At 55.2% G+C, this 15,974-nt stretch overlaps 3 protein-coding genes across 4 annotated transcripts; 2 read left to right on the top strand and 1 right to left on the bottom strand.

Annotated features, from left to right (window-relative positions):
• Positions 1-129: 129 nt before the first annotated feature.
• Positions 130-3,778, top strand: PGP (phosphoglycolate phosphatase; the record flags this gene model as incomplete). The annotated part of the gene is given in 4 exon segments (XM_082312433.1): positions 130-164; positions 166-223; positions 225-858; positions 1,347-3,778. Coding segments are annotated over 4 exon segments (1,053 nt in total). The 3' UTR covers positions 1,673-3,778.
• A 1,624-nt stretch (positions 3,779-5,402) lies between these two features.
• Positions 5,403-10,369, top strand: BRICD5 (BRICHOS domain containing 5; the record flags this gene model as incomplete). Its single annotated transcript, XM_082314672.1, has 6 exons — positions 5,403-5,441; positions 6,756-6,887; positions 7,582-7,734; positions 8,000-8,107; positions 9,548-9,701; positions 10,204-10,369. The coding sequence occupies 6 exons, from the start codon at positions 5,403-5,405 to the stop codon at positions 10,296-10,298; spliced, it is 681 nt and encodes a 226-aa protein (XP_082170798.1). The 3' UTR covers positions 10,299-10,369.
• Positions 10,370-10,470: 101 nt separating this feature from the next.
• MLST8 (MTOR associated protein, LST8 homolog) lies at positions 10,471-15,934 on the bottom strand. Of its 2 annotated transcripts, none has more exons than XM_082314670.1 (8): positions 15,628-15,934; positions 15,404-15,455; positions 15,155-15,317; positions 14,979-15,054; positions 12,710-12,862; positions 12,406-12,530; positions 11,773-11,936; positions 10,471-11,231 (listed from the first exon to the last, which is right to left on the bottom strand). In XM_082314670.1, exons 1-8 carry the CDS (start codon positions 15,754-15,756, stop codon positions 11,113-11,115), a joined length of 981 nt encoding a protein of 326 aa, XP_082170796.1. In that variant the 5' UTR covers positions 15,757-15,934; the 3' UTR covers positions 10,471-11,112. The 2 variants fall into 2 exon arrangements, with proteins under 2 accessions (XP_082170796.1, XP_082170797.1); XM_082314671.1 differs by having other exon boundaries at positions 15,404-15,465; positions 15,628-15,742.
• Positions 15,935-15,974: the final 40 nt, after the last annotated feature.

Here is a 15,974-nt window from a genome sequence, read left to right as displayed (position 1 = left end):
GGGCGGGCCGGCGAGGCGGCCGACCAATGAGAGCGGAGCGGCCGTCAGCGGCGCTGTGCGGAAGGGCGGGAGAGGGCGCCGGGCGCCGGCTCCCGGCGGGGTGGGCGGGGCCGCCGCCGCCACCGCCCAATGGGGGCGCGGGCCGGGCGAGGCACGGCCAATGGGAGCGCGGGCCGGGCGCGGCGCGGCCAACGGCGGCGGCCGGGGGGCGGGCGCCCGGCTGAGGCGCGGCGATGGCGGCCATGGCGGGCGGCGGGCCGCGGCGGTGCCGGCGGCTGGAGGCCGAGGCGGCCCGCGCCGTGCTGGGCGCCGCCGACACGCTGCTCTTCGACTGCGACGGCGTGCTGTGGCGGGGCGAGGCGGCGGTGGGCGGCGCGGCGGCGGCACTGGGCCGGATGGCGGCGGCGGGCAAACGCCTCTGCTACGTGACCAACAACAGCAGCCGGACGCGCGCGGCCTACACCGAGAAGCTGCGGCGGCTGGGCTTCCCGCCCGCCGAGCCCCGCCACGTCTTCGGCTCGGCCTACTGCGCCGCCCGCTACCTCCGCCAGGCCCTGCCGCCCGGCGCCGCCGCCTACGTGCTGGGCAGCCCGGCGCTCGCCGCCGAGCTGGAGGCCGTCGGCGTCCCGCACCTGGGGCCCGGCCCCGCTGCCCTGCCCGGGCCCGCGCCCGCCGACTGGGCGCAGGCGCCGCTCGACCCCGCCGTGCGCGCCGTCCTCGTCGGTTTCGACGAGCACTTCAGCTACGCCAAGCTGTGCCAGGCCCTGCGCTACCTCCTGCGCGGCGGCCCCGACTGCCTCCTCGTCGGCACCAACCGCGACCACCGCCTCCCGCTCGAGGGCGGCACCGCCATCCCCGGTGCGCAGGGCCGGGGGGGGCTGGGGGGCGGCCGGGCGCCTCGCCTGCCGCCCGGCGGGTGCAGGGAGGCAGCCCAGTCCCCGTCAGAGCCGCCCGAGGCGAGTCCCCGGGCTCCGGGAGCTCCCCGGCCTCGGCCCTGTGTCTCAGGACAAGGGCAGCGTTAGGCTGGTACCTCAGTGTGGCAGCTCAGGTGTCCCAGTGCCTGGGCTTCCCCTCCTCCTCCTCACTGCACCCCCTAAAAGAGGGAGAATCTGTGTTGATCCTTTATTCAGGGAATAGTGGTTCCTTTTTGATCTGGATGTGGGACGGGATTCCAGCCTCCTGGCAGAATATGCGCTGTCTCTCCTGGGACTAACCTGTTCCTCTGCCTGTCCTGCTGTGAGGCTGAAGTGTTGCGTTTCCAAAGCACTGCGTGGTTTTGTATTGGCTCGTGTGGCTGCTGAGAGCCTCCTGCAGTCTCTAATCAATGTTTTCTGTTCTCTCCCTAGGGACCGGCTGCCTGGTAAAAGCGGTGGAGACGGCAGCCCAACGCGAGGCATTCATCGTTGGAAAGCCCAACCGATACATGTTCGATTGTGTGGCGAGCGAGTTTGACATCGATCCCGCTCGTACCATCATGGTGGGAGATCGGCTGGACACAGACATCCTCATGGGCAACAGCTGCGGCCTCACCACGCTGCTGACGCTGACCGGGGTCACCACGCTGGACGAAGTGAAGAGCCACCAGGAGAGCAACTGTCCTGCCAGGCAGAGCCTGGTTCCCGATTACTATGTCGACAGCATAGCCGACCTTCTCCCAGCACTGGGGGATTAATATAGCAAAATGCTCGCAGCCTCCGCAGCGGTACCCCGCGGAGGGCCCCTGTTAATCACCTTGTGACAGTAACGTAGTCACTAGGATACCACCTGGAGTTAGCAACCCTTAGCTTTTTAACCTTTGTGTCCTCTTGATATGATGTTGTTTACATCTCAGTCTTTAAATGCACTTTGAAACAAAGAGGGCATTACGGTGTCACCTCTGTCCTGTGGGCTTGGGGCTTTTTTTTAAATTATAAGCAACACATCTCTCCAAATGTTTGTGATACTCGATGTCACGTTGTCCTCTAGACTGAGTTGAGTAAAGTAGAGCTGGTTGATCTGAGGAAAAGAACCCAACAACTTGCAGCGCGTCCTCGCCTGGACGGGCCATGGCTCAGTCTGGTTTATTCAGGGAAATGACTCTTGGAATATGTAGTAACTTAGCAGCTGTGTTTGGAAACGCTTGCAGTGGCTGGCAGAATTAGCGTTTGGCCTTAGACTGATTTTTTTTTTTTTTTTTTTTTTTTTTCCCTTGGACGGGGTCCTGTTTAGCAGTACGGCCCGCTGCAAGCGCAACGTCAGGTCACAGAAACGGAAATCCGTCTCCTTTATTTGATTGTTGCAAATTGCACTTGTGATGCAGATGAGGATGATTCTACTTGCAGAACACAAACGGTGTCTTCTGTATACTGTTTTTGTCCAAGTGTTGGATGTATGTGTAAAGTACATGTACACACAAGAACTACCCTGATCCTAAATATATATCAGAATATATTTAAAATATGAATTTAAGTATAGTATATGATAATATATCTTGTTTCCCAGAAGGGAGGATAAGAGGAATATACTTTGATCACAGTAGGTTTAATTCTCCTTTTGCATTTGGTAATGCAGAAAGTCTGTAACCACATAGGACTGTCCTTCACTGCTGCTGCTTCCCAGAAATAACTGAATTGGTACCGAGTTAGTTCTTACGCTTCCCTCAGCATCAAAATAGCCGCTTGCTTTGGCTTTAGCTGGAGAATCCAAATTAACACTCAGTCCGCAGGGGATGGATATCATACAGGGTACAGCTTTCCACCGAAATAAGCCTGTAAGCGTACTGGCTGTGTGTGATGATGGCACGTGCTTCCTTTAAATACCTGAGGTTAATATCTTCCACGTGTGTCTGGCGTGGGGGCCCGGCACAAGTTGCTTGCCTGAAGAGGAGTGCTTGCTTGCTTGCTCAGGTGATGATTTCATTTTGATCTTTAGGTGGGTTTGGGTGATGCACGGCTCAGGCCACGGGGTAGAGTTTTATGCTGGCTGAATCGAAGGCCACAGTTGAAAGCGTTTGCATTACAGAATTAAATTAAAAATTATATATGCAAATAACATGCTTTTATTCCATAGATTCCACTATCAGCAGTTAAATTGAAACACTAGCCTTCCTTCATCTCCCACTGTGCAGCTGAATAGCTCTAGCAGCGTGTCAATGCCGTTTCCTTCCGCTCGGACACTCGGAACAAGTAGACTTGCCACCTCGTTTGTACAGCAATAACTGTGCAGTTCGTATTGTCTTTCAGTGTTACCAGAATATGAGCTGGATCTTCTAAAAGGGTGTTCGTTTGTAACTCGGAGTTGTGTAAGGAAGGATGGATAATCTGCCCCCCGTTCCTGTCTCCAGCTAGAAGGCTGTGACTGGGTAAAGTCGCAGAGCAATGCTTACAGATAGAACTTTCACTTTGGGTAACGTGGAAATGGACATTACGCGTTTACTGCAGGTGGGGTCCGACTTAACGATGTGTTCTTTGATTCCGTTCCAGTATCTGGTGCTTTTAATTTCAGAAAATGTCAAGTAAATTAGTAAATGCCGGGAGAGGCGTTCAGCCTCGTTCCTGCCGAGTACTGGTCACTGTACAAGGGAACCATTACCTCGATTCACGTATGCTGAAATGTACTGGTGAAGGTGTCAATCATGCTTCAAAACTCTGTATCAACTTCCAAACGGTTTTTAAGCCTCTACTTGAATTCACATTAAACTTACAAACCTGCTTTCCCCTGGCATTGTCTTATTTTGTAGTCTCTTCTCTGTGAGCTTTGGTGCAGCTGTACGGTGTGGAAATTCTGGCAGTTAGGGATGCAGCTTGTGTTTATCATCTTTACTCCTTACGTACGGTATCGGCGGAAGAAATCCAAGCCCTGGAGTATATTTCTTCGGTTCAGACACCCAGAGCTGTGCGGGGCTCTCAGCATGGGCTGGGATTTGCTTCGAGTAAGAGTACAGCACAGAGCAGAAGGCAATAATCCTTTCACAAGCAATGTTTTACAGAGGGTTTTGTTCCGTTCCTGTGCCTTGGATTAGGCAGGGCATAAATTTCTTAAAGTAGGAAAGCGTCTGCTGCGTGGCCATTAAAACCTCTGCAGGGAGAACACCCTGTCTGCGTGTTGCAGCTTGTTTTTCAGATTTCTTGTGCTCAGCTCAGCTGCAGCAGAAGCCAGCTAGCAGGCTGCGCGGCACGGCGCGCTGCCCGAGCTCTGCCACGCCTGGGTTGGCAGAAGCAGAACTGGTGGTTTGACTGCTCCAACGCCGTTCCCGTTTCCATCCGAGCCGCAGCACGGGACGCTGCGGTCTGGCATTCTCAGTTTTGCCATTTTAAAGGAGTGACCGTGATGGTTGACTCTCACTGGCCGCAGCGTTCAGGTGTGTGAGTTCACATCCCACAGAAGCAGCGTGCTAGAATGGGGTGGTGGTCCTCTACTGAAATAGCTCATTTTTGCCTTACAGAAGGAAAGAGGCTGAGCGAGGAGGAGGGTTGCTAATGCTCTGATGATGAAAAACTCGAGGATGAGCTGCCCTCTTGGCTGAGTTTGATCCGTCCTGGGCTGTGCTTGATAGGAAAATGTCTAAAAGCTGTATTTTCCCTTGATAGATACCACGTGAAGGAATTCTGTTGAGCTTTTCCTTGCCTCCGTTCAGTTGGTTACGTCTGGCTGGCAGGTCTCAAAAACACAAAGCCCTCACGGGGGACTCCTGGACTGCTCAGGAAAACCACGCTCTGGCAACCTGGGAACGTTGTTCCCTGCGGGGTGTTTCTCGTTGCAGGGCAGGGGTGTTAGCATGAGTGCAGCCCAGGTTGTGGCGATGACTTTGTAGCCAAGATGGATCCTTTTCCCCGGGGTCTGAAGGAGGCGAGGTCCGTAGGTGGAACACGAGCGCGTCTGTGCAGCCAAGGCTTGCAGGGCAGCAGTCTGCAGGATAAACAGTTGGCTTCAGCCCGTGGAGCTCCGGCAGCACAAAGTTCATGTTGAAATGTAGAAATAACTGATGACAAGGGCAGGCTGCCACTTTTCTCTATTCATTGTACCTCTTAATGAGACTCACCCAGTCCCGCTATTAGGGCCTGCCAGCAGGGAGGGCGGACACAAAGCCCCCGATTGTTGTCCACCTGCCCCCCGCCCGCCGGCCCACAAGGTGAGCAGGAAGAGCAGTTTTATGCACCGACAGCATCACTCGGCAGCCCTGGGTTTTACCCCCCCTTCCCTTCTCCTCTCCCCAGGTGGCAGCTCTAAGGTTTCACCCTCCCCGTAGGTCTGAGTTGAGGAGCTCCTGGCTGGGAAGCCCTTTGGCCGCAAGGGACACATATTTATGTTTCGCGGGTGCACGCTTAGGTTTCCCGGGCGCGCCTGGAGTTGGGGATCATGCACAGTCTGTGGGCTGGCAGGAGGCAGAGCTGCAGGAGCGAGGTCCTCGTCTGAAGTGGAGGATGGAGGGCAGGAACGGCACCGGCAGTGCTGTCTCTGCAGTGAGTATCCCTGGTCCCCCAGCTATCGCAGAGTCCCCACTCCGTGCTTGCTTGATTCCTCTTTTGAAGGGGCTGAGCTCCTGCCACTCCCATGGATCCTGGTAAGATTTTGTTCGTCCCCAAACTCAGCACCCCACAGTTCAGCTCCTTGTAAGGCAGCTGACTCCATCAGCTGGATTTTCTTCTAAGTGCCTGGGCTTACCCGGCATAAACCGGTGGTATAACAAGGCAGGGCAGGGCCGTCAGGTTAGAGATGCCAAAGCAACCCGGCTTGCAGCTGCCGAGCCGCTCGGGATGCGTGAGCACATGTGAACTGCAGCCTGCCGAGGGACAGGAGTCACTGGATTTCTTTATTTGCTCCTTTCCCACCCGAGGGAATTTCGTTAGCTCTTGAAAACCTGCCTGTTATTGTAGGGCTTGGGCTCTATTGCATTTGAATTGCTGAGCTTTCAGCTTTGCGCAGTTTTAACTTTGTTAAGACTCACTGCTTTTCTAGTGGAATGTATCTGCAAGTTACAGATTACTGAAAAAGATCAGTAACTAACCCAGAGGCGTGAAGAGCCAGTTCCTTGTGCGGCTGTAGCAAATCCAACCATGGGCATTTATTGAATTTCCCTATGTGCTTCAGAAGATTGAGAAAGGGATTATTTTTTTAAGTGGGGTTGAAACTATTATTGAAAGCACATTCTTTCTGCTTTGTAAAAATTTTTTTATGTGCCATTAAGTTAAATTTAATTGTTTCTATATAAGAATCAAAGTGAATTTTAATCGAGCCACTAGAAATGCCACATGACTGCCAAGCTCTTTTGGTTCAAGTAACAGCTTTGTCTGCATGAAGAGCAACTTATCAAGAAAATAAAATACAACCAAATATACGGGGGGGGTGGAAGCAGGATCACGCCACACAGGGCCTGTTTCAAATGCTGAAGGTTCTCCTGGGGATTTCTGCTATAAACCAAAATAATTTAATTTGCTGCTAAAGCGCAGCAGCAGCCCCTGTTTGTGGAAAGCTTCCTGCTCCAGCCCTTCCTCAGCAGGTTTGCAGCGTTTGCGTGCTCCCCTGACCACAGGAGGAAAGTGCTCGGCTGTGGGAGTGCTGGTTACTGGGATGTCAGATCTGAAACTCCATTGCCGGGGGATAAAAGTGACATTATTCCAGGGCTGCTGTGATGTTCTGGCAGTTCTGCATTCAAATCCCAGCAGTTTGCACAGTGATTTGTGTCGTGAGCGGGAAGTGCGTTTTATGGTGAAGAATAACCAGCAGAAGGGTTAACTTTAACTCCTGCTCTTTCCTTCTTTCGCCTTGGCTCCCAGGACAGGAGGGCCGCAGCATGCTTCACAGCTCCATCCAGGACGTGCTGGATCATCTTGTCTGTTGCCTTGTTTTTTGCAGTTGTCGGCATCAGCGTCGTGGGGGTTCTCAGCTTCTCCCCCAGCTCTGCCCAGGTAAGGGATCCCGATCCAGGCAGAAAACCTCCTCCTGCCTGCAGTCCTGATTTGTGTCGGAAGCACTTGCCAGGAGGGAGGAACGGGCTGAGATCAGGGCTGGGTTTGGCCAGCTACCCCATCGCAGGCAGCCTGCAGGCAGAAGGGCAGGAAGGCGCCGGCAGCGCTGCAGGCAGCGAGCTGAGCAGCGGCTCTCGCACCCCTGCAACGCACCTGCCAGAAACTGTTGCTTAAATTAGAGGAACTTCAGTGCATCGTTTGTAATTATAGCTGCAAGCTGGTATTTTGCTAAGCAGGCACGTTCCAATGTGTGGCTGTGGCCGCTGAGGCGCAGGGGGAGCGTGCCTGCTGCCAGTGAGCTGCGCTGGCCGGGGAGGCAGATCCCAGCCTCCCCCTGTGCGCGGCTGCGGCAGAGGCTGGCGAGTCCCCTGGCCCTTTCCTCCGGCACCCTGCTGCCTGGCAGGGTGGGTGCCTTCAGCGTGAGGGGCACCGGCACCTCTCCCCCAGCCCCGCGTGTCGGAGAGCGGTCTGCTTCACAGATCTGCTCCTCTTCCTTGGGTCAGAGCTTGCTGCTGTCGCTAAATAATTCAGAAAAGCAACAGGGACCAGCGAGCGGGGACGTCGGCGGGGAGATGCTGTGCACAGACACTGAACGGCTGATGGCTGGTGCTGCCCTCCCTCTCTTCGTGCCCAGGCTGGCTCTCAGCTCGTCCGGCTAACGCTCCACGGCCAGCAAGACCCACTGAGGAACCAGACAGCCTTGGTGGACGAGTCCAGGAGCACCGTGACCTACTACATAACCTCACAGAGTAACCACACCGCCGTGGTGCTGTATGACAGCAGGAACGTAAGTGTGGTGGGATAATTACCTGCCTCGCTAGCCTGGAAGCAAGCAGAGGAGCCCAGGCTGCTGAGAGAAGAGCTACTGGGGTGGGAGCAGGAGGTGTAGACCAGGAAAAACATCAACCAGCTACTGTTTGGTGCCTTTCTCTGCACCTTTAGTTAGGAAAGATAAGGCAGGGCAGAAGAAGGAATGTCCATTTTTTGGGCTCTTAAGACAGCTGCGGCTGCGTGCCGCTGCCTGCTCTCACAGGGCACAATCTGTCTCGCAGGGCTATGTGTGCTACAAACCCATGGAGCAGCGTGCGTGCTACCTGAAGAGGATGGACACCTGGGACCTCCAGACCCTACAGACATCTCTCAACACGTCTGAGCAGAGAGTGAGCAGCTGCTGCGGCCGTTCCCTGGGGCGGCTGAGTGGACGGGGTGATGAATTAGGCTTTGCATGGAGTCCTGTCTCGCTGAAGGCCCTTTGCTGCATGGATTTGTGTTCGCAGTGGCGACTCTTTAACATCAGCATCCCAAGCGTGGCTAAATGAGGGCACAGGCTCTCCCAGCCAGGGGTAGCAGCAGCAGCCCCCTGTTCTGGGCGATCCACTGCTCAGGGCGGGCTGGGTTGGTGTCTTGCATAGGAGGAGAGCTCTGCCTTGCAGCACTGGGCTCAGCGTGCGAGCTCAGAGCAACAACTCCTGGTTTTATCGATATCCTATCTTCTGAGAGAAACAGCAGAGTTGCGGGTCAGGGAAGGGGGCTATGTCCCACAGAGATGAATAGCAGGGCTCTCGCAGGACCCGCTCCCACTGGATTCTGTTACCTGCTCAAAAATCTGGTGAACAAAAAACAAAGGGGGTTTGATAGCAATTCACAGGGAAGAAAGTTGGAATAAATCATGTGTACAGACCCTCTGAACAAAATGTTAATGGATGCACGGGCGAGGGGCAGATTCTGTTTCAAGAAGGCAGAAGGCCCTGCATTTTTGTGCCCCTGCCATCTGCTCTCCATTTCCTCAGGGGCCCTGGGGGCTCCTTGTCCCTCGCCTGCTGCTCCCCCCCAGCCGGGAAGCGTTTAACCCAGAGGAGTGTAGGAACACAGCACCCATGAGAGCAGACTACCAAAGGGGATGCAAGGAGGAGAAAGCATCTGCCAGGCTCTGAGGTTCCTTAATGGAAATAAAAGAGTTGGTGGTGCTGGGGCTGCCAGCAGCCCAGTCCACGCGGCCATCAAATGGGAACCTGACACTGAGGAGCCTCAGCTCAGCCTTGTCTGGTCCCAGCCACCACGGGGCTGAAGGGTGCTGATTTGCATCACACCCGGCGCGGGGGCTCCGCCACTGTGTGTGGCGAGGGGACATGGCTGCCGTGGGTCACCGCGGCTGTGGGGCAGCTGAACCCCGGGGGTGGTGGCGGTGCTGGGCAGGCAGGCACGGCTCAGACCGATGCTCCTCTGCCAGCGGGCTGTGGTGGTTGTGACACCTGGCACAACACGGTGTTTTAGCTCCAGGCCTGGGAACAAAGCAGCCCAGTGGGGGGCCCAGGAGGAACCGTCCCCCCGGCTTCCCAAGCTGCAGGGCTAGCGAGGGGCTGTGGGCTGTCCCCGCTCCAGCCTCGCCCCTGGCAGCCAGGCTTCTCCTGGGAGGCTGCTCCGGGCAGTGCGGGCATCCCGGTGGGATGGGGCAGCTGTTGGGAGAAACCCACCCTTACTGCTGGGGTAGAGACTGCTCTTTGGGTGCCTCGAAAGCGAGAGCAGGTCTGTGAGGCTGGAGGGCAGTGCTGGGAGGAGCAAAGTGCCTTGGGAGAAATTAACAGGGACATTTCTTTCAGGTTGATCAGATGCTACGTCAGAATAACCAGACCAAGTACTACCGGGAGTTCCTGGGCATTCTGGTGGGGGAACAAGTGGACCCCAAAAGCCTGGGGGAGGCTGTCCAGACCCTGTGTGAGCAGACATCCATCTTCTGGGTCAGGAGAGGGGAGGGTAAGTTGTATGCGTCCCTTTCCAGAAGAGGGAAGCGCAATTGTTTCTAGTACATCTGAGAGGAGCAAGCTCTGCTGCGCAGAAGCTGATGCACAGCCCAGGACTGGCTGCCAAGGCCCGGGACAGGGACAGGTGACCTCTAGTTCAAAATCAAGCCATTGTTCAGCGATCACCGGGTGCTGGCTCGGACCCACAACCTGCAGTGAACTGCGGTGCTGGCTGGGAAAGGCTCCGAGCCCCCTTCCCCAGGCAGTGCAGCCTGCTCACACGGCCTGACCACAACACAGAGCAGTCCCCTGCAAGGCTGTTGGCTTAATACTTGTCACCTTAATCTTCACCAAAAGCAGCCTGCCGAGCTCTCATTCTGTTCTGTCTGACTTCAGCTTTAATGAGAAAGCTCGTTCCCTGAGGCTTTCCACTTGTTTGGGTCCCCAGGGACTCATATCTGCAGGACTGCAAAAGCATTCCTCTCACCCCGCTTCTGTCCTTGCTCATTTGGCAGGTCCAGGGAAGCAGCGGCTGATCTACCTTTGCATTGACATCTGTTTTCCAAGCAACATTTGTGTGTCTATCTGCTTCTATTACCTCCCTGAGTAAGTCCTGCAGCCGAGGATGCCCTCTCGCTGCTCTACATACTTGAACTGGATTCCTGAAAAGCCTCTGATTTCAACAAGGAAGGTAACATCTACAATATTCCCCAAAAGCTTCCTGCCGATTTCATGCTGCAGTTCAGGAGAGTTTAGAAAAATAACAGGACTCTGCTCAGCACTGTCAGTACAGACACTTTATTTGCAGCTGTGCTCCAGGGCTGCATCTTGTACGTAGGTAGTAGGAGATCCAGGCCTAGAGGAATCACGTGGAGTAGCTAGTGTTTTATGGCTACATGCCCTGTTCAACACAAGGTTATTAAATTTGTCGGGGGTGGTTGGCTTTGTAAGAGTGCAGCTCTCCAAGTAAGTCTATGAAGTACACTTCAAATAAAGGGATTGCAAAACAAGAAAACAGCTGCCTTTCCTCTCTTTGCTCAGCCTATTCCATCATTTTAAAAAGCTGATTATTTTTTTTTCCGCTTTGGGGTACAAGAACATCACAAAGCCGTCAGCAGCTGATGCCACAGGGATTCCTCCAGCTGAACCGTACCCAGCTCCCCTCAGTGGGATTGTGCCTCCCTCTCCCATTCCCTTTTGTCCAAGCGGCCTCCCTTAGAGGCCACGCACATTTTGGTAATGATCTGCTCAGAGCTGAAGCCTGGTCTCACTCCAGGCAAATGCAGCTGCTTCTGCCAGAGACCGAGCCCTCTCCATCAGTACAGGGGATGGTTACAAGTGCATGTCTCGGGCTCCAGAGAGGGCGCTTGCCGCTGTACGACAAGGGAAAACAAGCAACGTCCTTTCCTTCCCACACGTGACCATTATCCCAACACGCTGTCATTGAAAGCAAGGCAGACGACTGCTTTCTGGTGACCGCTGTATTCCCTCTTGATCTCTCCTGTCTCCACGCACCAAAGTCTGGCCAGGTTATCAGAGGAGGCTGGAAGAGAAAGTGAAAAGAGGAGTGGGATATATTGCATTACCCTTTAAAGTTCTTTTTTTATAAGAAAAGACATTCCTCTTGCTTCATTCAACACCTTTATTAGGGCTGCTGATGACAGGTAAGGGAGCCATGCAGGGCAAGAAGCTTAGTGCACATTTCTGTATTACATGAGGTTTTAATTATTTCAGAGAGAAGTTACTGTGGAAATTACATCATGTATGTTTTGAAGGGACTTATCATGCTGTGTACTGCAAGCAGCATTACTACCAGGTGAAATAAACCGCACACGTGAAGATCATCTCTCCAGTTTAAACAGATGCCCTATTGCAGCACAGGCAAAATGCTTAAAAGAATGAGTAGACTGCGCTGCAGGCGCAAGGCTGGGTGCTCTCTCCTTACATACTGGTGGATGAGGGTTTGGCAACGTCCCAGTTAGAAAACTGCTAAGTCCTGTGCTAGTGCAGGGCTCTGCTGCTAGGGGCCTGGCGTAGCCCAAATCAAGCAGTGGGCCAAGGGCAGGAGTGCAGCAGTGCCTCACCTGTGACGATGTACTGGGAGTCCCCGGAGAACGCACAGTCCCACATCCAGCCCCGAGACGTTTCACCTGGGTTATTGCTCTTAATGCTCAGCTCTGTCATCAAAGAGAAGTTTGAAGTCCTCCAGATCTTACACGTCTGATCTGCAGAACATGTGGCCAAGAGCCTGCAAGGAAGAGACAGGCGAGGGTAACCTTATTAGCCACGCTATACACCTAAGGGCCTCTCGTTAATGTTGGCCTGGAACAGTAATGAACTGGAGACCTGCGTTCATTGTAATCAGATTTCTTTACACCTATATCATCTGCCTTATGAGATTCAAGCCAAACAGACTCGGTGAAGGAGTACACCCAGCTCGCCACTTTGCTCCCAGAGATCAGCAATTCAATCCCAGCTCTAAGAAGAGCTCGTGGCTGCAAAGCTTGCTGAGATCACAGGGCACAAGGCTGGGATGCCACTGACAGCAACCCAGTCCCAGTGTGTCCCGTGCCTCCTGTCCCACTCCTCCCTGGGCCACCTGCAGGGCAATGTGCAGCCAGCATCAGCCAACAGCTGGAGGCACAGCTGGTCTCTGCCTGCCCGGAAAGGACCATCCATTCCCATCACAGGTGGGTGAGAGGCTGGCACGCACTCACGTGGAGTCGGGGCTGAACTTGCACTGAAGGGCGTAGCGGTTGTGCGCTGGGATCTTGGTCTTGGGGATCAGCTGGGTCACCTCCTCTCCGATGCCGCCTGTCAGGTTCCACACGTAGCAATTTCCCTGTGGCGAGACAGGGGGATCTGTGGCCGGGCTGGTGGTCACCCACGCAAGAGCCGTCCAGACTTTCCACACCCCACCACAGCAAAGCAAAGATGCAGGCAAAGCCGGTACGTGCAGACCGGCTGCCTCTGCCCACGGGAGGCACAGCCCATCCCACATTCGAGGCCATCGGAGCTCACCGAGCTGTTGACAGCCGCCATGTAACTGGCATCGGGGTCAATGTGAACCGAATTCACGGAAACTTCGGGCTCTGGAATCAGCTGCTCGTTGTGGTCTGTCTTCAGGTCCCAGATGTGAATGGCACCACTCTGATCACCCACAATTAGCTCTGCCTGCAAGAAAACAGCAGCCTCATCTCTCTGAAGAGAGCCCCGCAAGCAGCAGCCCCAAGCCAATGCCCAGATCGTGCCTGTGCAGCACCATGTGGAGCCTTGCTCCGGTTTTGAGCGTCAGGGTCCTGTTCTGCCTAATTATTACCCAGCACAGGGCTGTTTCAGAGCTCCAGCAACCTGCTAACCTCCCCCGTGCGCTGAGAGTAAGCAGGGCACCAATCTCATGTTACACTCTGCAAAAAGGCTGTTTACCTTTGCAGAATTGTTTGCTAATTTTATAAACCCCAGAGCAGACAGGAGCTGCCTGATTTCCAGAATCGTTGCACAGCTACAGCTCCAAACAATATCCACAGAAGCCAAATGATTTTCAGCACGTCTGAGAAGAGGGCATTAAGATGCAAGTTGGCCAGTGAACAACTGAAGCACTCAAGAGTGTACAGATACCTGAAAAACACAAGCCTAAATGGGTTTTTCTCTCTCTCCCCTTCTCAGGGGAAGGACAAGAGCCAGCTGAAGGGCATGAGTTCTGGCTCCGATCCCGTGCTCAGACCAGAAGACAATGCTGGCGGCTCTCCACTAAAACCAGGGCTTTTATCGACAGTCTTGCGCTGCCCATAATTTTAGCAGAATCCCTAGAGGAGATCAGGTCATCGGGCACAGCTAATCCTGTACCTGTGAGCAACGGCTTGTTTCTCAGGAAGACAATCATCGCTCGATATATTTAGCTGACTGCACAGTGCAGAAGCATCTTCTGGATGCCTCAATCCTCAGCCCCTTCTTAGCAGGCGTAAATGCAATTGCTAAAGCCATCACTGCTTTACCCAGGCCATGAGAAATCTCTCTCAGATAACTGGATCAGCATCACTGCAGCAGGGAATTGCAGAGTGATGAAGCTATCTGAATAAATACTGCCACCTTTGGACTAATTAACTGCATTCTGCTCACAAACCAACACTTCTCCAACTCAGCAGCACCTTTGTTAGTGATTATTTCACATGTAAGACGTATTTACAACAATAATTGTTTTAACATAATACATTCTCACAGCACCAGCACTGTAGGAGCATCGGCAGCATTTGGGTAAAGTCTGGTCCAAATAATTGATCCCAAATGTGGTCCAAAATTCAGGACTCATAAAATCAAACTTTCAAAAAATCAAATGCAAAGAAACATTTCTATTACTCAGCTTTTTAAAAAGGTTTGCACCACAATGTCTACAAACAAACCCTGCAGCACTGTGAATACAAAATGGACAGATGGGTTATTAACACTGCAATGATATGTATTGATTTTCACCGCTGTCCCCGCTAATGCACCTCACTCCCTTTTAGCCTCGTTTCCCAAGCCCCAGCCATTCCTCTGTATATCAACGGCCTCTGCACAGACTGGTGAATCTTAAGCAAATCTTACCAAAGTCTCGAAAGTAATGGGGGCCACAGGCCCTGAGATGCTTTTTCTTGACAGCGGTGCCACCCTCAAGCTTCCCAGCCCGCCCTGCACCACCAGTTCCACTCCCATCACATCCCCTTGGTTATGTTCTTGGGACAGAGATGGCCCCAAAAGACTGTCCCCTCCTACGGGACAAGAGGCCCAGCGCGGCCGCTATGCTGTCTCTTTGCAACAGCTAGCAGGCAATTAGCACAAACATGCCGACTGGCAAATGAGCTCAGCGGACAAAGCCCCCGGGCTGCGGCATAGACACCTGCTGCAGGCACAACGTGAGCCTGCGGTACCTGCTCACTCCCAGCACCACTGCTTGGGGAGGTTTGCTCCACCGCACAAAGCAGCGTTGGCTTTCCTGGGGCAGATGGAGGGACTGCGTGTCTGTTGTGCTGGCTCCTGTGCCACATGGGCTGTGTTCCCACACCAACTGAAAGCTCCCAGCAGCATCAGCTCGGGGAAGGAGCAGGCAGATGGGCGGCCTGGGTGCAGGACACTTGTCCAGCAATGCCACCGAGAGCTCGTGGGTCTGTGCCACCAGGAAGGCTGCCCTCCCCAGCCAGCCCCTGGATCTTTTGCTGCGTCTGCCAGTATAAAACCCTGCAGCCCCTCAGGTTTACCCAGAGGAGCCACAGCAAAGCATGAGCTGCGAAATGGCAGAGGAGCCGGTGCTCACCTGGTTGGGGTGCAGGCAGACACAGTTAATAGGCGCGTTCACCTGGAAAATCCGCTGACACTGGAGGTTACGAGACCTGCAACGGAAGGGTGAGGAATGAGCATGTTTAAGAGCGTGCAATCAGCTCCACCGCCTCCGGGGCGCTGCTGGAGGGGGACACTGTCGCCTCTGCCCACCTCAGGTCCCAGATCCTGGCCATGCAGTCCTCCCCGCCCGTGTACATCCACCGCCCGTCCTCGTGGAAGCCCACGGAGGTGATGTTCTTGCTCACGCCGTCGTAGTTAATGACGGGGTTGGGGTTGTTGGAGTTGAGGTCATACATGCGGATGTGCTGGTAGCCTGCAGCAACGACCGGGCGGGGGGTGACCAAGGTCCCCCCGCCCGTGCCCGGTGCCGCCCGTGCCCGGGGCAGCGGGGGGGCTCACCTGCGGCAGCGATCATGCTGCGGTCCGGCGTGATCTCCAGGGCGTTCACCTGCTGCAGGCGCCTGTTAAGGTCGGTAAGAAGAAGCAGCAGTCGGGACCCGACCGGTGAGACCGTGTGCTCCCAAACGTGGGGTGTGACACCGAGCTAACGGTGTCCGTGGGGCGGCGGGGGCGGCCCCCCCCGGCCCCGCCAGGCCCCGGCCCGGGGCGGCGGTGAAGGATACGGAGTCCTGGTGCTGGACGGTGCGGGTGCAGATGCCGCTGTGCGCCTGCCAGAACCGTACCGTGTGGTCGTAGCCGGCCGTGGCCAGGATAACGGGGTCGCTGCCCACCGTGCCCTGCGCGGCGTTCATGGTCCCGCCGCCGCCGGGGCCCGCTCAGGCCCCGCCGCGACCCGGCTCCGGCCCCAGCCCCGGCCCGCGCTCGGCCCCGCGCTCACGCGTGGGCCCACGCCTGCGCCCCCGTGCCCGCCCTGTGCGCTCGTGCCGCGGCGCGGGGGAGCCCGGAGCCCCCCCCCCCCCGCTGTGCCCCGGTACCGGCAGCGGCGGCCGGCGCAGGGGGCACGGCTCGC

The sequence above is a fragment of the Platalea leucorodia genome (assembly GCF_965183815.1).
Source record: "Platalea leucorodia genome assembly, chromosome: 5".
NCBI lineage: Eukaryota > Metazoa > Chordata > Aves > Pelecaniformes > Threskiornithidae > Platalea > Platalea leucorodia.
The sequence above is the reverse complement of the archived record's forward strand: the minus strand, read 5'-3'. Positions and strand labels throughout refer to the sequence as shown.